At 41.7% G+C, this 25,994-nt stretch overlaps 1 protein-coding gene across 1 annotated transcript in view; it reads right to left on the bottom strand.

The window, feature by feature from the left end:
* The window catches only part of ZCCHC14 (zinc finger CCHC-type containing 14), a 59,517-nt gene extending 33,689 nt beyond the window's left edge, over positions 1–25,828 (bottom strand). The window contains exons 1-2 of the mRNA XM_036275465.1: positions 25,277–25,828; positions 192–315 (exon numbers count right to left, since the gene is read on the bottom strand). Coding sequence (XP_036131358.1) covers positions 192–315; positions 25,277–25,828 — 676 coding nt within the window. The remainder of the gene's footprint in view (positions 1–191; positions 316–25,276) is intronic.
* Between the last annotated feature and the right edge of the window lie 166 nt (positions 25,829–25,994).

Raw genomic sequence — 25,994 nt, 5'->3', positions numbered from 1 at the left:
GGTGTAACGACTTTCATTTTCTGCCCTTTACACACATCAATATTTCAGATTTTTACAGCCAAGATACATTCCTTACTACGACCAGCGTTTATGAAAGATCTGAAAGCATCTAAACAAGTATCATCACGAGTATCTCCCTCTCCACTCTGGTATAACTCCTTCCCTTTCACCCTGCAAGTGGACGGACTCACCTTTGGAGTGTTTTCCTGCAGTCCTCTTGGGCAGCGACTCCTCAGTGGAATGTGCTGATGTACGCAGTGCATTCTCCAAACTATTACTGACACTGGTGACGGGGGTCTCAGTTCTTGGAGTGACCTTTAGGGAAAAAATATAATCATCTTATTTTCTCCCATTTGGTTCATATGGAATGATTTTCATTGTTATTTAAAAGTCATTTATGTTCACTGCAGTTTCAAATTTTTCTATAAAACAAGTGTAATAATAAGCACTTTCAGTGAAAGACAAAAATTTCACCAATCTACTACTCACCACTGAAATTTAAAACAGCCCAGAGAATTAGAAGCAAACATGAGGATTTACGTTCTGTGTCTGTGGTTCACTGGACTGGATAAAACTATGTCAGCCAAGCTGTCATGAATTATAAACCTATATGTGAGACAGAGCCTATAAAATTAATTACATAGCAGGACTTAACACTGTCCTTCTGCACATCTTGAATAAATCATGAAATGTTCTAAAAACGATCATAAAGGACAGAATATGACTGGATCTAGTTGAGGGTACGTTTTACAAAAGCAAATATTACAATTCCATTTCTAGGAATTCATCAAACTGAGTACAAGGGAGGGGGGGAATCTTGCTGCAGCAGCATTTGTAATAGTGACAAGCTGAAAACATCTTAAATAGCTACCGACAGAGACCCGACTAAATCAAGGACACTGCATTAACAGATGAACTCGGTCTAGTCATAAAACCACCACGAAAGCCTGTCAACATACAGAAAGACTAAAAAACAAGCCAGGGTATCACTCCATCCCCTCCTCCTTTTCTTTGGTTTAAAAGGAATGTATTTAGCCCTGGCCAGTGTTGCTCAGTGGTTAAAGTGTCGGCTCACGCACTGAAGGGTCACGGGTTCGATTTCTAGTCAAGGATAGATATCTGGATAGCAGGTTCTATCCCTGGCCCCAGTCAGGGCACTTGCAGGAGGCAACCAATCAATGTATCTCTCTCATATAGATGTTTCTCTCTCTCTCCCCCACTTCCATTCTCTCTAAAAATTAATTAAAAAAATATCTTCAGGGGAAGATTAACAAAAAAAATTAAAGAAAAATAAAATAAATGTGTTTGTGTGTAATGAATGGAAAGGGTCCTGGATGTACGCAAACCCTTTACTGCAGTGACCTGGGAACAGGGAGGAGGGCGAGGAGACTTTCTTGGGTGGGGTGGGGAGGATGCAGTAACTTTTCTTTCTCCTTAATAACAATTTTGTATTTGAAAATTTTACAGCCAAAATATATTTATGACTTGTAGGATTTAAAAGAAAAGATGACCAATGAATGTATATCAAAATTTCAAAGAATAAGAGGAAAGTTAAGATTTTAAAATTTATCAAAAGAGGTGTGACTTTTCACAGGTGAAGAAAACACTACTGTCACACACACAATAAAGGGGAAAGGAGCATGACTTTCAGTCCTGATTCTGATACAGATTCGACTTGAGACACGTATGTCTCCCCCCTGAGCTCTCTGGCCTTTGTTCTCATTAGTTTCCTTCATTACCTGGAGGGTAGGTGGGAGCAGATCAAAAGCACCTGTAAGTACACTGCAAGCACAGATCCCATCACCCAAATAAGGCTCTGGAGGCAGGGCACTGAGGCAGAGGCAGAGAGTTAGGAGGAGAGGATGGAGAGGGCCACGACTCCTACCGGGCTAAGCTAGCATTTGCCACATTGAATACAGAGCGACATCCAATCATTCAGAGAACTGCTGTTAGACCACCTGCCACATGCACCAGCAGCTCTCTCTACTCCCACCTTTGTCAGAACCACTGGAGAGCAGGAAGGCCTCCCTGCTTTGTGCAGACAAGTCCTGTACCACACGAGACACCACGCCAGAAAAGGAACTCACCACCAGGCTAGTGATCTGGAAGTTAACATAACTCAAGGAAATGACCCCACCAATCCAATACTCCCATAAAAGTCAATTCTTTTGATAGCATTACCAAGATGTTATCAACACAGTTAAAAATTTAAATCACTCAGAAAATTTAACTAAATTGAATTGTTTGCCTTAGGTTTGGCATAGTTTCTTTCATCATCCAATGGTCAGAATACTCCAGAAATAAACTTCTTTCCTATTAAGTAAGATAACAGAATAGGTTCAAGTAATTACTCAAAAAGCAAGCTTTTAAAAAAGTTCCAATAGTAAATATTACAATGGGAAATAACTCAGAAGGTTGATATTTATAACTATATAATAAACATAACCACAGCAGATTCCATTCTATTTGGCCTCACTCATATGAACCCCCATGTTCTCTTAGCAACCCTGGTAAGTAATTCTAAATCCTGGTCCTACAGAGAGGCCGAGGTGTCTGGATTAGTGACAAACCTCACCTGCCCTGAGCTCACACACACGACTGCTATTATGTCCCATACACACCCGGCTTGCCCACCCTGAAACATCTCCAACAGCCACAAAGAGAAAACGAGCCTCCTAACTCTCAATGCGCAGGGAAGAGGGAATAGTGGAGGAGAATGCATCAGTCATGGTGTTGAATGCATTCAATGCTGTGGCCAAGAGCACGCAGCTTGTGAAATGAGGAGAGTTGGACTGAAAGGGCAGATTTCAACCTGGGCTGCATGTGGAACCCCTGAGGCACTGGAAGAACATACTCCAACACCAAGTCCCACTCACCCCAATTAAATCAGAATTTCTGGAGTGGGGCCAGGACTCTGGTTGTGGTTTTCTTCTGTTTTATGCACTAAACTCCCCAGGTGATTCTAATTGCAGCCAGGGTGTGAATCACTGACAGCCCATGTCCAGGTTTTTGACTGTAACCTCATCTTGTCAATTCTCAGCAAAGTCAAGAAGAAACCCAGAGAGAATTAGGAAGCTCCTTGTGTGGATTAACAGAAAAAGCTATGGGTATAGGTCCAATTGCCATGCTACAAGGAAAAAGGGAAAAGCTGAGTTACCCTATCAAAATGTATGCATTACATCTGACAAATACATGAAAGAAAACTTTTTAAAGTTATAACTACTAGCAAGAAAATTTGTTTTCCTCAGTATTTTTTCCCCAAAGCATTTCTTCTTAGTTTTCCAAATGTCTACTTTTTCACAAAGACTTTATCCTTACTTTGCTCCTTTGTTTACAATGAAAGCAGTCTTCATTTCCATTTCCCAAAAATGCTGTTTTGGGGGTTATTTTTGGTTAAGTTACTTTGCCCATGTGACCTATGCATTCAACTCAGATGCTCTCTGACTCACCCTCACAGCAGAGCTCCAGTCATCAGCTTCATGTGCATGAGAATGAAGACTTGATCAGTTCCAAATGTCGCCTTCTGCTACTGAGAGCAAAGCAATGAGAAACTGCTCTCCAAAGACAGCCAGACTCAACCTTGAGGGATGTTTTCCATTAAGTTCAAAGTCCTTTTTTATGCAAGCTCCTTGCTTTATTTCTAAATGAATACTCAGCATGCACCCCGTCCCTACTAATCATTATTTGCATCTTCACAGCCAGCCTCTCCTGAGCTACAAGGGCCTGGCTCCTGTCCCCTCTCTGCCATCTCTCACTTCTACCCTCTGCTCAATCTACTGCAGCTCCCAAGGGTAAACTCTGCAGCCAGGTTCTGCCTGGAGGCCTTTGCCCTGGCTGTGCCCTCTGCCTGGAATGGCCTCCTCACTGCCATCACATCTACACTCGAATGTCACCTTCTGAGCAAGGACTTCTCGAAGCTCAGTGAGGCAGAGACTTTTTGTCTGTTTTGTTCACTGTCATATCCTCTGTACTTCAAACAGTGTCTGGCACAAACTAGGTAATTATTATTATTATTATTTTTTATCCTCACACGAGGACATTTTTCAATATTTTTTTCAGACAGAGTGGGAGGGAGAGAGAGAGAAACATCAATGTGAAAGGGACACATCGAGTGGTTGCCACCCACACGATCCAACCAGGGCCGGGGACGAACTGCAACCGAGGTACATGCCCTTAGCGGGAAACAAACCCAGGTCTCTCTGGACCGCAGGCCGATGCTCTACGATGCTCTAACCGCTGAGCCAAACCGACCAGGGCACAAAACAGGCAATTAATGCACACCTGTAAAATATATGACTGTATCCACCAAATTTTAATAAAATTCAGGATTGACCTAATAAAAAATTTTTAAAAACACCTCTACTTCAAAGTAAAATTTCTGTAGTCAAATTATGCACTACACAATCATCAAAGTATTCCATCAGGTCTAATAAAGGCCTGACAAAGCAGGCCGTGAATGAAATCTGACTCTGAAGTATGCTACTAGTCACGAGGCACATACTCCATTCTGTGGTGCTGCCAGGAAAGTGATTTTGGTCTGACATTCACCACATACCTAGGTAGACAGTACCGAGCTACAAAGTCCCACTACCTGGACTCACAGCTCGCACCCTGGCTCTGAGACAGCTAACCCTCTAATCGATACAGCTGTCCAAATAGAGACTAGGCCTCAGCGTCCAAACTGTAATGTGCAAAATGCCTCCAGATCTTGTTAAAATGCAGGTTCTGATTCAGAAGGTATGAAGTGGGGCCTGAGATTCTGCATTTCTAACAAGCTCCCAGGAGGTGCCAATGTTGCAAGAGTGTTTCAAGATAAAGGAGCTTGCCATGATCAGAACAGTCACATCTTTTTTAAAAAGTTGATATGAGAGGAAGAAAGGGAGACAGAGAGACACATCAACTTGTTGTTCTACTTATTTATGTATTCACTGGCTGATTCTTGTATGTGCCTTGAACAGGGCTCAAACCTGAAACCTTGGCATATTGGGATGACACTCCAACCAATTATGCTACCCAGCCAGGGCTTTACAACCTCTTTTTCAGCAGGATGTAAAAAAGAATCCAGTACCGTATACAGAACTAGATCAGACAAATTCAAAGACCCCTTCCAATGGTAAGATACAAAGGTGACAAACTGTATAAACTATTGGCCTAGAGAAGGGACATGAGTCGGACAGCATGACTTCCTCCAATTCTTTCCCTCAGATATTTACACTTCTCTTTAAAAGTTTTCCTCAGTCCATGAATCTGATGAGAAACCTAATACTACTCAGGCCATTTTAAAACTTTGTGTTTAAAACTCACTTTAATATTCATGGACAAGAACCACAGTTTTTACAAGAGAGTTTTAATTATTAAAAATCTATTTTATTTAAGATCATTCAAAGTCATCCAAATGGGATATGCTGACATGCAGTGGGACTGAAGAACCCCTAAACACAGATAAGCTGACTGGAGCCCTTGGTCTCCAAATGTCATACTTCACGCCACTACCAGGTATTTGAAGTGGCTCTGAAAATGGCAATAAGCACCAGAGCAGGGGTTTTAACTTTCTTTGTGAAAAACAAAAAACAAACATAAACAAAACCTGTAGCTGTTTGATGAAACCTCCTACCCTTCCCAGAAATATGTATTAAATGCACAAAATACACAGGATTGCAAATAAAGCCAATTATACTAAAAACAGTTAAGATCTTAAAGACAAAGTTCTTGAACACACTTAGCAAGCAGGTGTCATATAATCTGAAGGATGAGCATAAAGGATTTCTTAACTGCCTCATCCACTGCACTACGAAAACATCTGCTTTCTGTTGGTGACAAGTCACAAGCACTGTTAACACCACTGTGGGTTTCTTCCTGTTTTCATAATGGCAGCAAATGCTACATTTCCAGTTAGAGTCTAGTGCAGGTAAAGCTGTGATCTTCCCCGTGGCCTCTGCAAGTGTGCGGGCAATGGCAGAGTTGGCCAGCAAGCTGTCAATGAGGGAGGACACTGTGCTAGTAGAGAAGCCGATCTGCCAGGGCACCCTCAGATCAGGGCATGGTGACAAGTGTCCCCTTCTGGACCAAAGGGCCAAGAGACCACCATTATCAAAAGCACTCTGAACCGTAAGTGCCCTCCTCACTTTTTTTTTTACCTGAGTAGTATTAACATAAGCACTGTCTTACAAAAATGAGAAAATGAGCCCTGATAGGAAAATCCTCAGAGTCACTTCAGAGTTCAGAGTTCAGGTGTTTTACATGGGGTGGGGGTGGGGGGGGGTAGTGTCCTTTTGATGCCTACAAGTAGCTTCCTACCATCTATTGAAAGTCTGAACACCTTTACCCAATTTTTAGAAGTCTTCTATATTTTTATCCTTATTTTTCCTATAAAGTCTTATTTTCCATTAATCCTAACTCCTAGAGGCTACAGGAAAGAACGGAAATGTAACATTTGCTGCCATTATGAAATAGGCAAAAATTAACAGTGCTTGTGATTTTGCAGTTCTCAAGTGGGCAATCCCCCCAGGGGATATGGCTGTGTCTAGAGACGTTTTTTGGTTGTCATAACTGGGGGCGGGACTCTACTGGCATCTAGTGGGTGGAGGTCATGAATGTTGCTAAATAAACATCCTACAGTGCACTGGGCAGGCCCCCAAACAAAGAATTATTTGACCAAAACCTCAATAGTGCTAAAGTTGAAAAACTCTACCTTCAACCAATACCTTTTCTCTACTATAAGCCTTAGGACTTTTAAGGCAAAAGCAACCTCCTTTCTAACCAGAACCCCCTACACCCAGCCGAAACCAGAGAAGGTCTACAGCAGACCTTCTTAATCATCTCATACCCCCAACACAATCCCTCTAAAACAAATGCAATGTTTACCTCTAACTAAAAGTATATACAGATTTGCCCTGGCTGGTTTGGCTCAGCGGTTAGAGCATCATCCCACAGATCAATGAGTCACAGGTTCGATTCCAGTCAAGGGCACGTGCCTCGGTTGCAGTTCATCCCCAGGCCTGGTCAGGTCCTGTGGGAGGCAACCAGTCAATGTCTGTCTCTCTCTCTCTCCCCCTCCCACCCTCCCTCCCTCCCTCCCTCCCTTCCTCACTCCTTCCCACTCTATCTGATGATAAACAGAAAAATATCCTCGGGTGAGGATTAAAAAAAAAAAAGTATATGCAGATTTGTTTTCCCTACTCACTAGGTTCTTTTAAGATAGACCCTCGCCCTGGCGGGTTTGGCTCAGCGGTTAGAGAGTCAGCCCGCGGACAAGAGTCCAGGGTTCAATTCCCGCTAAGGGCACGTACCTTGGTTGCAGTTTGTCCCCAGCCCCGGCTGGGGTCGTGTGGGTGGCAATCGCTTGATGTGTCTGTCTCACATGGATGTTTCTCCCTCTCTCTCTTCCTCCCTCTCTCCCTCCTGCTCTATCTGAAGACAAATGCAAAAATGTCCTCAGGTGAGGATGAAAAAAAAAAAAAGATGGACCCTCAAATTAACCCTTTACATATGTGCCCTCACAATGCCCAGCAGAGGGCAAGGTGTGCAGCATGCGTGCAAATGTTCAATGTGTAAGTGTTATAGAGGAGGTTTTAAGAAAAACCTGGTAAAGCAATGGTTAAATCTTGAGAACCCAAAGTTTCAATGTCTTAGCTGTGCTGTAATTAAATGAATGACCAGTAATAATAAAAGAAACTGATGGGGATGAAGGAGGCAGGCAACAAGGCAATGGTTCTTGGGAATGCCTACAAAAAGAGAATGGTGTGCCTTCCCCTCACACATGAAGTTGAAAGTTCCAAACTCTACCCCCAGGTACACCCAAATACATTCGAAATGACATCTAGACAAGGTTTCCACTACAGAGATGTATGTACTAGCAAAAGACTAGAAACAATTAAGTGTTATTAATAAGGGACTGGTTAAATAAAATGACACATCTCCACTTGGAATACTAAGCAGCTATACACAAAAGGAAAACAACATGAAAAGGCTGATATGAGAGAAGCTTACAAAGCAGGGTGCACACTGAATGCCTAAGATGTGAACATTTTGTAAGAGGCCATGGAAATAAAATAATAAAAAATACTATTATCATAACCACACTTTGTAGAGTTCTTATCATACCTTTTGTCCAACGTGCTTATATATACATGCATCTATGTGATGGTCACAGTAATCATTACCTCCACCTTAACAATAAGGACTGATGCTCATCAAGAATTTCTCCAAGGCCATCTGGCCAATAGGGAACAGTCAGATCACTACAGAGGTTTATGAGTTGGTGTGGATTCAATCCAAGGAAAGCTCCAGACAGCCATCAGTTTCTGTATTCTGCAATCTGGGTTGGGTGTGAGTACCCTTCTCTTCCACATAGACACACCACTTAAAAATGGACTCTAGCCCTGGCTGTTTAGGCTCAGTGGCCCATTGACCAAAGAGTCAAAGGTTCAATTCTTGGTCAAGGGCATGTACCTCAATTGTGGGTTCCATCTCCAACCTTAGTTCCATGAGGGAGGCAACCAAGGCAACCAATCGACGTGTCTCTCTCGCATCAATGTCTCTCTCTCACTCTCTCTCCCCCTTCCCAGCTTCCCTCTCCATCTAAAAGAAGCAAAGGAAAAATATCCTCAGGTGAGGATTTAAAAAAAAGGACTCTACCATGTCCTGGCTGGTGTGGCTCAGTTGGTGTCCCATGCACTGAAAGGTTGCCAGTTCGATTCCGGTCAGGGCTCATGCCCGGGTTGTGGGCTTGCTCGCTGGCAGGGGGCATGCAGGAGGCAGCCAATCCATGTTTCACTCTCACATCAATGCTTCTAAGAATCAATAAAAAAAATCTTAAAAAAAAAAAAGGGGGGGGGCTCTACCATGACAAGTAATCACCTATTCTAAAATGAGCACACAGCAGCTTAAAGAGTTCATTATTTGAACTACAGTAAGACAAAATGTTGTACGAGTCATTGCTCATAAAATGTTAAAAGGGGAACAATGTTATCCCCAACTAGCAAGTGCAACTGTCTTGACAGCAATTAGGCACATGCAACAAATTTTCATTACATCTGTACCTCTGGATCCACTAATCCTGCTGGGAAGCATCTATACTAAGAATATCATCAGTGATACAACGATTTGCGTGCAAGGAGAATCATCTTAGCTTTACAAGAGCAAAAATAAATAGGAACAACATAAATATCCCCTAAGATTAATATTTAAATAAATTTACATCCCCATGATTAAATATTACGCAGCCTTTTAAAAATAATTTTAGAAAACATAAGGCATGGGGAATGCTCACATTTACATGAGTGAAATAAGGTAGAATTTTTTTCCTGGGTCATTTATTTTTATTTACTTTTTTAAAAGTGTTTTTATTTATTTATTTACTTATTTATTTATTTATATTTTTTCTTTATTGATTTGAGAGAGAGAGGAAGGGAGAAGGAGAGAGAGAGAGAGAAACATCGGAGAAAGAACATCGACTGGCCACCTCCGGCATGCCCCTGGGTGCCCTGACCGGGAATAAAATAAGTGACCTCTTGGTGCATGGGTTGATGCTCAACCACTGAGCCACACCAGCCAGGCAATTTTTATTTACTTTTTTAAAAAGTTAAGCATAGTTGGTATATAATATTACATTAGCTTGGGGTACACAATCTAGTGATTTGACATTTTTATACTTTACAATGTGATAACCTTACTAATTCTAGTAATCATCTGTCAAAGATGCAAATCATCTGTCACTTATCACAGTATTATTGACTATATTCTCTTTCACTTTTTTCACCCATCCCTCCACCCTCTCCCTTCTGGTAATCATCCCTTTGGTCTCTGTTTCTATTAGTATGTTCTGAAACAAGGTAGAATTTAATATGTCAATTGTGTATATACATAAACAGGCACTGAAAAATAAAAAAAGAAAATGCACCATAATATTAATAGTATTTATTATGGTTAGGGACTAAAAATTTTTGTTTTTCAATTTTTCTGCAAGGAACATCATTATTAGAATTTAGAAAAACCAACTGTCCACCATCTCCCTATCAAGCTGGGGGCTATTAAGGAGCTGTCCAGAGGTACTGAGCAGCATCCACAGATGTGAGAAATTCTGGCCTCATAGGAGAACAAATAAATAATTTCAAAGAAAATAAGGCAGGGGCCATGATTTCTGGTGGTCCAGAAACAATAGCAGAACTGAGGTCTAACTAGAAAAGGGGCCATCCAAGCCAAGAGCTACAGGAAGGGTCTTCAGACACAAGAACAGAAGGGGTGGCACCCCGAGACAATCAGAGCTGGCAGAAAGACCTTCCTGGCTAAAGCTTAAGTGCAGAGGGGGCAGCAGGGCCAGGTACCCTAAGGTGAGAACATGAACTCCAAAGTGTCTACAGATATAGTCATTTCTTTCCTATTTGTTTTCCAAGTAACCCATCTCTACACAGGAAAGAATAACATCTGTTAAATACTTTTAACTCAGTGGGGAAAAAATACATAAAATCAAAATGAAGAGTGATTTGTAAGCATTTTATTAAAATAGTAATTACGTGTCTCTAAAAACCAGAACAAGAAAATAGATAGTTTAATAGTGAAAGCTATTTGCTGACTTAGGCCAAGTGAAAGCCAATGCTAACCAAAAACCGTTTTCCATGTGAAAACACTTTTAATATTTCTTACCCTAGAGCTCAAAAAAAGAGAGAGTGAAAGATTACTGCTCAAAAATCTCAGCAAAAGGTACAAGGACTTAACTAGATGAGCTCCAGCAATGAGACTATAAAGCAAAGTTCCCCCACAAGCAGTCTGCAGAACAGTGTAGGTTCTACCAGGGGTTCCCAGCCCTAACTGGGCACATCTGAGATGCTTTTAAAAATTCAGATTCCAGGACACCTCAAAGCAGGCCAATTAAACCAAAACCTGGGGGTAGGTGGGCGGAGTGTGCCCTGGTACAAACAGCTCTGAAAAGGTCCGGAATTACTGCTCAGGAGACTGCAGTGCAGAACAACATGAATTTGAGGGAAAAGCCCTGGGCTGACTAAAGACAATACTTTAATAAACTATGCGAACATATAAAATGGGGTTAAAATAGCATCTTACTCAATTTCCTACATTTGTTACAGGATTAAAGTGTTTAGTCCTTGGAAAGTTTACAGAGCCGGTCACATAGCAGTTGCTCCATAAACAGCCACGGTTATTCAGGTTAGTGACACAACTGGAAGCAGGGTGTAGCAAGAAAGGCTTTTGTCTAAACAGCCTAACTACCCAGTATCTCATTCACAGCTTTATTTCAACACAATTCCAACAGGCTTAGGTGTATTCTCCTGGAGCAGAGCAAATAACAGGCAACAACTTTAAGGTTGGGGGAGGGAAGCCTAAAGAAATCAATGGTTCCTGCAAAAAGGTACAATGTTAGCAGTAAGAAGCCACAAGTGACAGCAAGGGAACACACAGAAGGATTTTAAAAAGATTAAAAGGCTTGGCCATATGGGAACAAACAATCCAACCTAAGTAATTTCTGAAGGTAACATTGTATTGAATATAAAACAACACATTCAGGATGAAAAACTTAAAATTATATGACCATGTAATATCAAAAATGGTTAACAGTGAAAACAAGTTTAGATGCTGAGGCTGCGGTTGTTCCTCCTCACCATGCAATTTCAGGTGGAATTTCATCCTGTGAAGGTCACATCCAAAAGGATGGCAGATAAGTAGGTTGCTTTTACCTTTAAGACCTTTGACATTAAGTGCACACTATACACAATATCGTTATTGTGCATATTTTGGCCAGAAGTATGTTTAAATATTGGGATTTTCTTTGAGAAACTGGCTCAATGTCTAACCATAGTAAGTAAATTGTGCTATAATGACCATTTTGGTTCCCAATATAATATTCAGCTGCCTGAGATGAACCATTCAAAGCAGTCAGCACATTAAAATGGTTGCTTCACGATCCCTGTGGGGCACTAGCCATGATATAAATCCAGTTGCAGAACATTTAGGGATCCTGGAGGGGAAGATCAGTCACTGAAATAAACTAGAAATGTGTGGGAAGCATCAAAGGTCCAGAAAGTTATCAATAAAACAGGCCCTTGGGTTTTATTTCTATAGGAGCCACAAATTCCATTCAATGAGTCTTGACTTGATGCCTAATATAAGCAAGGCAAAGCTGCTCAAAGTCAGAAACCAAATCTCTTTTCTGGCCAGCCATGCGGGGAAAGATCAGGCCAGAAAAGGCTCAACTGGAATGAACAGAAAGAAAAGACTTTGGGGTCAAGAAATTAAAGATTTACCTCCTTCGGCAGATATAACCAGACTCTACATCCAACAGGTAAATGGTATTTGCTCAAATGAATTCCACGACTACAAGTAAAATAGAGCCCAAATCTGCCCTTTCACACTTTTCCTGCAAGTTCATCCACACACCTGCTTCTCCATTCAGCTATTTAGCACCTATGAAGTTCCAGAATGTTAAAATCATCGCCTCACATTTTACAAATGACCCTCTAGTTCAAGACACAAGGCCAGCTCATTTCTTCTCCTCTGCACAGAACTTGAATCTTTATTTAATTTTATTTATTATTATTATTTTTTTAATCCTCACCCAAGGATATTTTTCTGTTTATCTTTAGAGTGGGAAGGAGAGAGAAAAAAAGGGAGAGACAGAAACATCAACATGAGAGGGACATATTGACTGGTTGCCCTCCGCATGACCCCGACCAAGGCCAGGGACGAAATGCAACAGAGGTACATGCCCTTGGCTGGAACTGAACCTGCAACCCATCAGTCCATGGGCTGACACTCTAACTGCTGAGCCAAACCGGCCAGGGCCAGAACTTTAATCTTTATAATGAGAAATGTCACAGTCAGTGTAAAACCCTCCTTCACAGCTACACTTCATGACAGATTATTAATCCTTCCTAGAAGATGTGTTCAATATCTACGCTAACATTGGATGATATAAAAAGCAGGTGATTTCTACTTTTTTTAAATCTTTATTGATTTTAGAGAGAGAGAGAGAGAGAAACATTGATGAGAGAGAACATCGACTGGCTACATCCTGCATGCTCCCCACTGGGGATTGGGCCCACAACCTGGACACGTGCCCTGACCAGAAATCGAACCGGCAACCTCTTAGTGCATGGGTTGACACTCAACCACTGAGCAACGCCAGCCGGGCAGTGATTCGATTTTCAATAATGGTTGACTAGTCAGACCAATCTTCATGCAGATAACCATAAACTCTGGACAAAGTATAAAAAACAATAAACTGAGCACAATCAAAAGCAGGCAGAAATAGAGGGAGGTCTACACTTGGAAAAAGAGATTTCCAATGGGTGAGTTTCATATCCTGCAGGCCAGTCCCCATGAGAAAAAGGAAGAGCTGAAGCTCAGACAGAACCCCAATCTTACTGAATTGAAAAACCAGAGATTAGAATTCTGGTAGACTACCGGGGAAATCCCAGAAAAGAGAGCACCTGGGAAGGGAAACACCAAGTTCTGCATACAAATTCTGCCCACATCTCTGAGTGAACCCTGAAACAGGCTTGCCTGATGCACGCTCCAAGAAGCCAAGCTAAGACCAAACAACTGAACAGAGATTGTAGCTGCTGATCAACACAGGGAAGAGAGTCCCAGAGTTTCAGTCCAGCTATATTTACTGTTGGCTAAACAACAGACAAAACACCACCAATACTCTTCAGGATAGAACAAAATCCAGAGTTTTTACAATGTCTCATTCACAAAATCCAAGAAGCAATCCTTAATTATTACACATGTAAACAAATTAAAACATGACCCATACAAAGAGAAAAAGGAGACACAAAATAAGCACAAAATAAGTCACATGCTGGAATCAGAGGAAGTATTAAGTGGCTGTTATAAGGAGGCTCAAGAACACAAAGGAAAATATGCTCACAATGTATAAACCAGAAAGATACTCAGGAGGAAAACAAACTATTTAAAAAAGAGAATTCAGGAAAGAACCAAGATGCCATTCGGTAGGTGAATAGATAATAACTGTGCACATCAAGTGCATATATTATCCAGTGATATGTAATATTACCAGTGATAAAAAGAAATGAGCTGCCCTGGCTGGTTTGAGTGTCAATCAGGGGACCAAAGAGTTGCGGGTTTGATTCTAGTCAAGGGCACATCCTTGGTTGTGACTAGGTCCCAGGCCCTGTTCGGGGTTTCGGGAGGCAACCAATCGACGTGTCTCCCTCACATTAATGTTTCTCTTTCTCTCTCCCTCCCATTCTCTCTGAAGATAAATGAAAAAATATCCTTGGGCGAGGATTAAAAAATAAGAAATGAGCTGTCAAGCCATGAAAAGACTCGGAGTAGCTTAAATGCATACTAGCAGATGAAAGAAGCCAAGGTGAAAGGCTATACATGCTGTATGACTCCAACTATGTGACATTCTGGAAAAGACAACACTATGGAGACACTAAAAAGATCAGTGACTGCCAGGAGTTGGGGAAAGGGGCAGGATGAAGAAGCAGAGCACACAGGACTTTAAGGATAGTGAAAATACTCTGTGTGATACTATAATAGTGGATAAGGGTCCTTACACATTTGTCCAAACCCACAGAATATACACCACCAAGAGTAAACTCTAATGTAAATTGTGGACTTTGGGTGAGTTTAATGTTTAATCTTTGTGTAAACCTAAAACTGCTTTTTAAAAAGTCTTAAAACAAACAAACAAACAAAAATTAAATGAAAAATGCTATTTCTGAACTAAAAAATCCACTGGATGAGCTTAACAGCAGTTTGCAAACAGAAGACAATGAATTTCATACAGATCAACAGAAAGTATCCAAGCTGAAAAACAAAGAAAGATTTGAGGGGAAAAAAATAACAAAGCTTCTGGGACCTGTGGAATAATCAAAGGTTTAACATACCTAAAGCTGGAGTCCCAGAAGGAAAGAGATATTATTAAGACAGGAGAAATTATGGCTGAAATTTCCCCAAATTTGGTAATAGACAAATTTACCAAATGCGTAAGTTCAGAGAACACTGAACAAGATAAGTTCAAGAAAACAACACTTGGTAATGGGGGGATAAATGATGATGGAAGGAGACTTGACTTGGGGTGGTGAGCACACACAGCAATATAAGAGCAGTGTGTTGTGGAACTGTGCACCTGAGACCTATATGATTTTGTTGACCAATGTCATCCCAATAAATTCAACAGAAATTAAAACACACACACAAAACAAACACATCACAGTCAAGCTGTTCCAATACCAAGACACAGAGACAATCCTGAAACCAGCCAGAAAAATATAGCACGTTGGATACAGCGGAACAGCAAAACACATGATGGCCAGAAGAAAGTGCCTCAACTTCATTCAATGCTGGAAGGGAAAAGTGAAAATACAGAATCCTACATCCAATGAAAAGACCCTTTAACAATACGGTAAAAGCAAAACATTTTTGGTTAAAAGAAAACTAAGAGAATTTCTTGCCAGTAGCCTGTACTCCAAAAAGTGCTTAAGAAAAATTTTCCAGATTGAAGGGATATATGGTAACAAACTGGGTCTCCAGTAAAGAATAAGAAGCACTGGAAATGAAAAATACGTGGGTAAAAATAAAAGACTATCTTTTCTCCTTAATTTAAAAAAGTTGCATTCATAATAAAGCAAAAAGAGATATTCTGTGGGATTTATAGCATATGCAGAAGTAATGCATATGCTAACCATAGCATGAAGGACAAAGAAAGTCAATGGTTACAAAACAATTGCCAACAGTCTTACTTTTGAAGCAGTACATTGAGAGACCAGACAAACCAATAGCTAAAATGAAGTAAGATTATACCTAAATGAAGTTCTAAAATAGGCAAAACTAAGTAATAGTGGAAAAAACTAGAACGAAAGAAAAAGAATAGAAAAGAGGCAGAGGGTTGGGCAGGCGGGAGCTGGTGCGGTGAAAGAGGGAACTGACAAGAAGATGGCATGAGGCATTTCCGGGGTAACAGGAATGTCTATACCTTGATAGTGGTTTGGCTACACAGGTTCGCGCATTTACCGAAACTCAAATGGCACATTTAAAATATATGTATTTCACAAAATGTGTTTTAACTTCAAATTTTAAAAAATATAGACAGAGCTTAGTACTAAGGATTATCAACTAAAGGTTATTGAATGAATAAAAATGAGTAATTGTGGGTGGAGAGGCTGGGAGAGGAATTATGTTATAAACACAAAGTGGGTTTCAAACAAGAAATCAGCAGCAGGCCCAGTGGTGGCTGGGTGCTGGCAGTGGGAACAAAAGCTGTGAATGACGTCACCCTTTCTACTTCTACAAGTGACACAGAATTTAGGCCTCCCTTTTTCTTCTCATTTCATATTCTTCAGGTTTTTCCTTTAACATTTGATGACGTAGGTAAAATATTTTTAAATGTAATTTTGGCTTCACATAATAAAAATAGCCACTTACAAATATCACCTTTGGCAAATTACTTACACTTAACCTCTCTGTGTCTGTTTTCTCACTGCTAAAATAGGGACAAAAATAGAACCTCACTCACTGAGTTGTTATGAGGACTGAATAAATACATTCGAAGCACTTAGAATAGTGCCTTGAACATAGTAAATATTTGAAATGTTATCTATCATTGGCATCATTCCCTCTTTTTGACTACCTGTTTTCTACTTCATCTCTTAATAATTCTAAAAAAAATCATGTTCATTGATAAATTAGTCTCCCCAATACATATATTAGTAATACACTGGTTCATGAGCTTCATACCTAGTCTTTAAAATAAAGAAAAAAAAAATCCCACACAAATAACTGTTCTCAGGAATACCACATCTTGCACCAGTACCCATATAAGAAAATACTCTATCAGGAAGCTGGAATCAGAGGAATCAGAAGATTCCATCCTTCCACAGGTAGTGGGTAAGATTGAAATAGTATTCTGATATTTAATTGTGTCCAGAAAGAGTACACACATCACACCGTGTTTCTCACAATTCACTACTGGGTACATTCAAAGTAACTCATCAATTTTATAACTTTATTATAGTTAGGTTGTTAACATTATCCCCGAGTTTTTACATTTTATTATTTCTCTTCCCCATAGATTGATTTTCTTCCTTTTCAAAGTTATTTTTTCTAGTCAAGACTTTTTTAATCAGTAAGAAACTCGAGGATGTAAAAATTTCTTCCTAGTAATTCTATTTAAGTTTTTATGTAGAAGTCCCAAATAATCAGGAGATGACTCTATAATGCTCCCTTCTTATAATTAACCTGATGTCACAGTTTTAAGTGGAAAAGAAATATAAACGAAACTTTAACTGGGATGATTAACAGCTGTTCAGTTTATTGCCATTCTATAGCCAACTAAAATATCTAGGCTTACCAAGATTTACAATTTTGTAAATATTAAAGGAATAAATTCAAAACAGTCTTACTTTTAGAACTACAAAGACTACTCCTAATCCACATGGATAGTAAGGGAGACAGTCTACTAAAGCATCAGAAGACCATATGCCCTTCCCCAGCTTTCTGTGTACTTGTCCATAAACTTGGTTTTGTCAGGGGGTAATAATATATAGCCCAACTATCATGTTCAGAGAATTTCTCCCAATGAAAGCTTCAGCACATCAGCTTTTGAAAAATAAGAAAGTAGAATACCATGTTAAAATTCACTAGCATCTACAGCTATGAAATGCATCAGAGAAATGACCACCGGATAAAGGCAATTAAGGACGAGCCTGAGTTGATAACAGGTATTACTAATGGGTCAAAGAAAAAAATGTTCTCACTAGGGTGACCTTTCATAAACAACCAACACCCCCTGCCCACTAGGTTTTCACAGATGCTCAGGAGATAGCCCTACTGGGACTAGCTCCGGGACTGAAAGACAAAGACAATTTCTGCCCCCCAGTAAGTCAAAGTTTGATGATGAAAATTTAAGGAAACTTATTATAATACAGTATGCTAAGTTCTAGGACAGAACAGGATCTGCAAAGGCTCAGGGGAAAGACAAAACAGGTTGAATATAAAGAACTGCAAGTACAGACAGAGGTGAGTATAGACAGACATGGATAGATCACAAGGGCCACAAAATACCATGCTAAGAATTGTACACCAGAGAGTAAGAAGCCCACAGGCTGCCCTGGCCGTGTTGCTCAGTGATTTGAGTGCTGGCCCACACACAGAAGGGTTTGGGGTTCAACTGCCAAAGGCACGTACCTGGGTTGCAGCTCAATCCCTGGCCCTGTCTGGGGCACTTGTGGGAGGCAAACAATTGATGAGTCTCTCTCACGTCGATGTTTCTCTCTCTCTCTCCACTACCACCGCCCCACTCTCTCAAAAAAAAAAAAAAAAAAAAATCAATAGAAAAATATCCTCTGGTGAAGATTAACAACAACAACAAAAATCCTACAGGCATCTTACCAAGGCCATCCCAGTGACACGGTGAGAACTGCTGTTAGAGACTAAGAGTAGGGCCACGGAGACTAGTTACAGTAGATTAGATCTAGGTCAGGGAGACTACAAGGTGTTATAGCCAACTAGACCCAGGTCAAGGTCAGAAGTTGGGTATGTCACAGTTATTTCTAAAATACTGTTAAGGTACCAATGTTTCTGAATAATCTAATTAAAAATAAAATAGAAGCCCTGGCCAGTTTGGCTCAGCAGTTAGAGCGTCAGCCTGCGGTCCAGAGAGACCCGGGTTCAGTTTCCGCTGAGGGCACAAACCTTGGTTGCAGTTGTCCCCGGCCCTGGTTGGGTCGTGCGGGTGGCAGCCACTCGTTATGTCCCTTTCACTTCGATGTTTCTCTCTTTCTCTCTCTTCCTCTCTCTCCCTCCCACTCTGTCTGAACAAAAATGAAAAAATGTCCTCGGGTGAGGATTAAAAAAAAAGAAATAGAATAGAGCAGCTATAAAGTTTTCTCTTGTCGACTTTAAACAATGACATCAGCTTAATTCTAAAAGGAGATCATCACTCACTTGCATTCCAGCGTTCTTAACTTGGGGGAGAGTGGAGTTACATGAGGCTAGGGTTGTGCTTGTTCCCCAAAGACTAATTTTATCTATTCCCTGGCTTCCTGGCAAATCACCCAAAATCTAAGTATCCCTATACAGAAGTGTGCCACATGTGTGACTATCATGCTAGGTGTGGTGGGGACAGGGTGAAGGAGAGGAGGACAGGGAGAAGAGTGACCTGGGCTGTGGCCAACGTGTTGATGGAAAACAAATCTATAAGGATTGTAAGGACTTAAAAACAAGCTGGATGGAGGGATAAGAAGGCAGGCAAACCATCTATGAAAGGCATGGGCTTCTCGCTGGGGAGCTTGGGGACAAGAGCAGAGTAGTCCTGGATGGGGATAAACTTACCTTTGGACAGGCTCAGCTGCCTAGAACCTCCAAGCAGGTCTAGTTAGGCATACAGGTTTTGGATTCATCGGTAAGAGTGGCAAAATCACAGCTAAAAATGTCATAAATTATAAAAATAAAAGAGAAGGGAAAAGAGGACAGGAGTCTGAGGAACACTATCATCAAAAGGGTAGGAAAGCAGAAGAGAAACTGAAAGCAAACTCAGAGAAGCAGGAGGAAAATCAGTGGTGCCAGAGAACTAAAGAAGGCTCTTAGTGGGCTGCCCAGGCCACACCCAGACTCCTTTAAGCCAGAACGTGGGGGAAGCACCTCAGCAGTCATGTGTTTTTTTAAAAACACTCTCTCCTAGGAATTCCACTGTGTGTGGAACCCACAGAACAAATGAGAGAAAAAAATATAAAACTGAAAAATATCCAGTGAAACTGACAAAGAAGTAGTCGTCCAGATAAAAACATCAATGAAACCGAATATAGTCTAGAAGTAAACCCAAATATATATGGGACATGCAGCAAATGATAAAAAATATTTCAAACCTGGGAGGGAAAAGATGGATTATTCAACAAATGGCACTAGGGCAACTGGGCTGTCATCTGGAAAATATAAAACTAGCTTCGTACCTTACACTATAATCAATTCCAGATGGATCTGTTAAATGTAAAATGAGAAACCACACAAGTTCTATACCAGAAGAAACCACAGAGAATGCCTGTATAATGTATAAAGCATATATATAATAACATATACAATGCATAATGTACAATGATTTTTATTTTTTTATTGATTTTTTTAAAGAGAGAGAGAAACATCGATGAGAGAGAAGCATCAACATCAATCGGCTGCCTCCTGCACGCCCCCTACAGGGTATCAAGCTGGCAACCTGTGCATGTACCCTGAGAACTGAACCAGCGACCTCTTGGTGCATAGGTCGACACTCAACCACTGAGCCACGCTAGCATTTCTGATTATGACACAAAACCCAGAAGCCATACAAGGCTGAGATAGATAGATAGATATATAAATAAAAATATATATATTCCCCCCCCTTTTTAACTGCATGGTAAAGTCCAAAGGAAAAGGGAATAAAATCTAAAAAACAAATATTTGCAACTTCCAAAGACAAAAGGACAATTTCCTTGAAACTTAAAGGGCTCCTAAAAAAACAATAAAGAAAAGATCAATAAAAGAGACAGGGAAAAGGTATGGAGAGCTTGCCAAAAATAAATAAAAGGTTCACTTGAAAAAATGTTCAACCTCACTCAGATGCAAAATAAAATTAAACTACACTGAGATGTGTTTCTCACCCAATCAAATGGCAGAGATCTGGGGAAGGGGGCAGGAAATGCTAACTTGTTCTCCATACCAGCTGAAGGTATAGGAACAGGCACTCACACATTGCTGCAGAAATTCTAAAAGGTGACTCTCAGCAATATCTAATAATTACAGAAGTACAAACCATTTGATCCACCACCAATCCCACTTCCAGGTTTCTATTCCACAGATACACTTACTGAAAAGTGAAAGGCTATGCATGCTGTTTTTCATATGTAAACGACACACGTAATATGTCAAAGACACTGAGTTGTCTGTAATGGTTAAGGTGGAAACAAAATGTCCACTGATAGAGACTGATTAAATAGCACATTCGTACAAGACAGTCATAAGCTAAAATGAAGAAGCTCTACAAACTGACAGGGAATACTCACCAGGAAAGACTGTCAAGAGAAAGGGGGACGAACGGTGTTGGGAATAAGACACCAGTTATCTATTTGTTAATAACACAGTCTCTCTGGAAGGTTCTATAAGCAACAAAGAGGGGAACAAAACTGGATGGCTGCAGAATGGGTAAGAAACCTGAAGGAAGATCACCAACCCACCACACTCCTACACTGAGTATTTTAAAATCATTGTTTCAGCCCTGGCTGGTTTGGCTCAGCGGTTGGAGCATCGGCCTGCGGTCCTGAGAGACCCGGGTTCGGTTCCGCGCTAAGGGCGCGTACCTCGGTTGTAGTTTGTCCCCGGCCCTGGTCGGTTGTGCGGGTGGCAGCCACTCGATGTGTTCCTTTTACATCGATGTTTCTCTCTCTCTCTCTCTCTCTCTCTCTCTGTTCCTCTCTCTCCCTCCCACTCTACCTGAACAAAAAATGGAAAAATGTCCTCGGGTGAGGATAAAAAAAAAAAAAAGAACTAAAATCATTGTTTCAGTACCCCTTTAAAAAAAAAAAAAATCAATCTCATGTAGTTCCAGTATGATCCCTACTATGAAGATTCTGAAATACAAAGGTGGGCAGGCACAATTCTCTAAATGTACTGAAAACCAATGAACTGTATACTTTAAAAGGGTAAATTTGATGTTATATGGGTTAAATCTCAATAAAACTGTTATTTTAAAAAATAAGCACATACCGACCACCCGGGCCGATTTGGCTCAACAGATTGAGCATTGGCTCATGGACCAAAGGCTCCCGCGTTCATTTCCGGATCAAAGGGATACCTGGGTTGCAGGTTCAATCCATGGCACCAATCAAAGCCATTTGGGAGGCAACCAATCGCTGTCTCCCTCACATCGATGTTTTTCTTTCTTTCTTTTCCTCCCCCATCCCCCATCCTTCCACTCTCTAAAAAATCGATGAAAAAATATTCTCGAGTGAGGATTAACAAAAATAAAAATAAAAATAAAATAAGCATATACCACAACTCATTATCACTTACATAGAGAAAAAACTATAAAGGATAAACGTAAACTTTTCCCAAAACTATGGCTTTATATTTAAATAAAATGGAAAGAGAAAGGTAGTGTAAGTCCAAACCCCATTATCACCATTTCCCATCGTGCCTTGAGGAACATCACACCTACAGCACCTGTCAGCTACTGAGTACAATAAAGCTGCTACAACCAACCACCAGCTTTACCACTATGAATACTTTTCTTTCTGAAAGTAAAAATGTCTATTTTACATTCCTCACACTTTTAAACTTCTTCTACAAGTCCTCAGAGCAGTAAGAATTTTAAGATAACACAGTAAAAGTTTGGAGAAGCAAATGTAAATAATGCCTATGTCAGAAAATATAGTTAAAATAAGTATCACTTTAAATAGGTAAAAAATGAAGCAGTCAGCATCTTTATTTCTAAAAGATAAGCACAAAGTCTCTAGGCTCAGAGATTTAAACAAAATACAACAGCTTACAAAAGAAATGCAAACAGAGCTTTAATGGGGCTGTTTTCTCAGGATTACACTAAATATTAGATTTAGAGAAACTAAGGCAGCAAAATGCATAAAGGCTAAATTTCATGAGTTGCCTACTCCAAGCAACAGAAGAGTTTATCAATGCCAGGCTTTAACTTTAAAGCAGCAAAGGAACAGAAAGTTAAATGAATGTGAAATTAGTTTAGGAGTGGCATAGGGAATATAGATAAAATTAGATACCATTTGTTTGGAAATATGGAAGCAATGGCCTCAAGGTTACTCATTATAACCTTTTTTTTTTTCTTTAATTTTATTTCTTGATTTTTGAGAGGGAGAGAAAGAGAGAAACATCAATTTGTTGTTGCATTTATTTATGCATTCATTGGTTGATTCTCATATGTGCACTGACTGGGGATCGAACCCAAAACCTTGGCTTATGGAGACAACATTCTAGCCAACTGAGTTACCAGGCCAGGGCTTATAACCTCATTATTAAGGGTCAGGCATAATTCTCCAATTTCCCACGGATAAACAAAAAAACTGTCAGCTCCAAGTAACTATCCAAAAATCAATTTAGAAAACGCTCCGAGAAATAAAAATTTACTCTATAACAAAGTGCCTTGCTCAAGTTAGCATTCCTCTATAAAAAGCCAGAGAGAACAGAAGGAAGCCTTCATTGCACATCTGTTAGACACTTTACATGTGACATCATGTGACCCTCCAAACAAGTCCATGAGGCAGGTAACTTGCCTTCCAATAGGGAAACACCGGAGAAGGGAGGATTCTGACCAAGGTCACACAATTAATTGGTCAATTCAGTGCCTATTTGGGTAGGGAGAGTGGGGGATAGATTAGCCCCTTCATCACACAGAGATTTTTGGCTTGACAGAAAGGCTCTCTTATAAATGATATTTTTGTTCTAGCTTTTAGCTTTCTACCCCACCAAAAAAATAATGACCACCATCTTCTGCTTTTAATAAAGTGATTGATGCATCTGCATATACAAAAGACCCCCTTCAAGAGCTGAACACGACCAGAATCATAGCCATGGACATTATCATGTATGGCATTTAACCTGAAGACTAACAGCACATGAGGCTGACCTTAAGAAACTGAAATCCTATGAACAGGTGACATTCCACTGGCACCCCAAAGCTTACTGAACTCCCTACTCCTTATTGAACTTATTACATTCCCTGGGATGTAACTTTCCCTTTGTTACAGTCGGAGTAACATTTTTCTGACCGGTGCACATGGATGGGATCTGAACACACACTTAAAAAGTAAACCACAATCTCAGAGGTCAATGTCACCAAAAAAGATAGGACATAGATTAAAACCAATGCAGGGACCACAAACACTTCTTAGAGGAAGACATTAAAGAAAAAAAGCCACAACCCAGGTTTGAAAGAGAGCTTAAAACCAGCAGCAAACCAGAGAGTATCAAACATTTAACTTAAAAGAGCTCAGACACTGTCAACGAAAGATACTCAGCACTACTAGTCCTGACTGCAATCTCTTGCTTCCCCAAAGTGTGTAATCTAAATACAACATACTGGTCAAAGAAAAATCTTTTTTTCTCGGAGCACAATTTTGGCATTGGGTCCCAAGGGGGTGTTAAAAATAAGTTTGAACCCCAAATACTTGGTTACATAGTTTTGAAACATTTAGACAAAAGTTCACATTTCTAAGTGGATGACCACAATGCCCTTCCGGCTTAATTTGGGAGACTGGAGATCTTTAACTTAATCTAGCATTCCTTAGGAGACTGACACCCTCAACACCCTTGGGTTCAAAAGCCTGGGATTTATTTCCACAAAAGAAGGTGGGCCTTGAGAAATAACTGTTTCACATGCTACTCTCTGTTTAGCATAAACATAAACACAGATATGCATGTGCATTCATAAATACAAATACACATATCAACAAATTCATATGCACGCACCTTCATCATATGTATACACACATACATGCACTCACAAGCACACGAATACATATATACATGCTCTCACACACGCGTGCACACACCGCGGCCCCACCGCTGACTGGACCTCTCCAGAGACAACACCTGCCCACTTAGGGAAAATCGACACCCAGGCCTGGGTCGCCGCATGACACCCGCGGATGTCGGTGAAGGTTCTAGCGCCTTCTCAGTACCGTCTCATAACGGCTTCCTTTTCGAATAATAAACACCAGATTTGGAGAAACCAAAGCGACACACGTATAGCTATTATCTGTCGTCCAAGAGCCCGATTAAGGGGACAAAGGCCTTATGGCGCTTCAGCCGACGAGGTGAAAGGACCGCTCAGGGGCCGCGACCTCTGACTGGGGCTATTTGTCAGTCTAGGGGAGTCGTGATAGCGGCCCTCCCAGACCTACCAAACCGACCCCGGCGAGACGAGTGCAACAGCCCCAAGGACGTGAGATGCCGGACCGGTCTTGGGGTGCAGAGTTTGCGGGTCGAGGTGAGGGCAGGGGTTTGGGATGGGGAGTTTGGGGTACAGGGTGGAGGCTTGGGGTACAAATGCGGAGTGGAAGCTTGGGGTGGGATGTTGGGGTTGCGGGCACTGTATGGAAGCTTGGGGTGCAGGTAGAAGGATTTTGGGGTTCCGAGTGGAGGCTTGATGTGCAGGTGGGGGTGGGGATCCCGTTATACCTTGGGGAGCGAGTGGAATTTTCAGGTTCGGGATGGAGACTTGGGTGTGGGTGGGGTTTGGGGGTGCAGGTTGGAGGCTTGGGGTGCGGACACCGGGCCCGCCTCCCGCGTGGGCACGCACCTTGTGGCAGGACGGGCAGGTGGGCAGCGCGCTCTTGCCCCCGTGGCCCCCGCCGCCGCTCAGGCTGCTCTGAATCTGGGTGAGCTCCTGGCGCAGCACCTGCTTCTGGTGGAAGCTGAAGGCCGGGTGGTTGGAGGCCATGGTGAAGAGCAGCAGGAACTCATCGCCCGTGCGGCCCTCGTTGAGCTGCAGCCCGTAGTTGTGGATGATGGAGTCGATGTGCGTGAGCGTGCGGTAGAGCACGCCAGCCGCCTCGCGCTGCTCCGAGCCCAGCAGCGCCAGTGACACCAGCAGCTTGCTGCGCACCACCTCGTCTGTCAGGTTGGTGAGGCTGCCCAGGTCGGCAGGATTGTTGGCCTTGATCTCCGAGTCGCGCAGCGAGTGGTAGTCCTTGCGCGCCAGGTCCTCGAGGCACGAACCGAGGAAGCGCAACTCGAGCGGGATGCACAGGTCCAGCAGGCCGCACAGGAATTCCACGCGCTGCGGCGACGGCAGCTCGGAGAACCAACGGTACACGCCGTCCCTCTGCAGCGGACAGCGCTTCTCCACCATGCTGCCGCCCGTGCCGCGCCGCCGCCCCGGGCCGGGGGCCGCCGCCCGGGGCCGGGGGCGCGGGGCGCGGCGAGCGCGGGCGGGGGGCGCGGTGGGGCCGGGCGAAGGAGGGCGGGCGCCGCGGGCCGGAGCGGGGGCGCGCGGCGCGGGAGAGACCCCCGCCAGG

Source organism: Molossus molossus, unplaced genomic scaffold, assembly GCF_014108415.1.
Source record: "Molossus molossus isolate mMolMol1 unplaced genomic scaffold, mMolMol1.p scaffold_m16_p_21, whole genome shotgun sequence".
NCBI lineage: Eukaryota > Metazoa > Chordata > Mammalia > Chiroptera > Molossidae > Molossus > Molossus molossus.
This window is presented reverse-complemented; position numbering and strand designations above follow the sequence as displayed.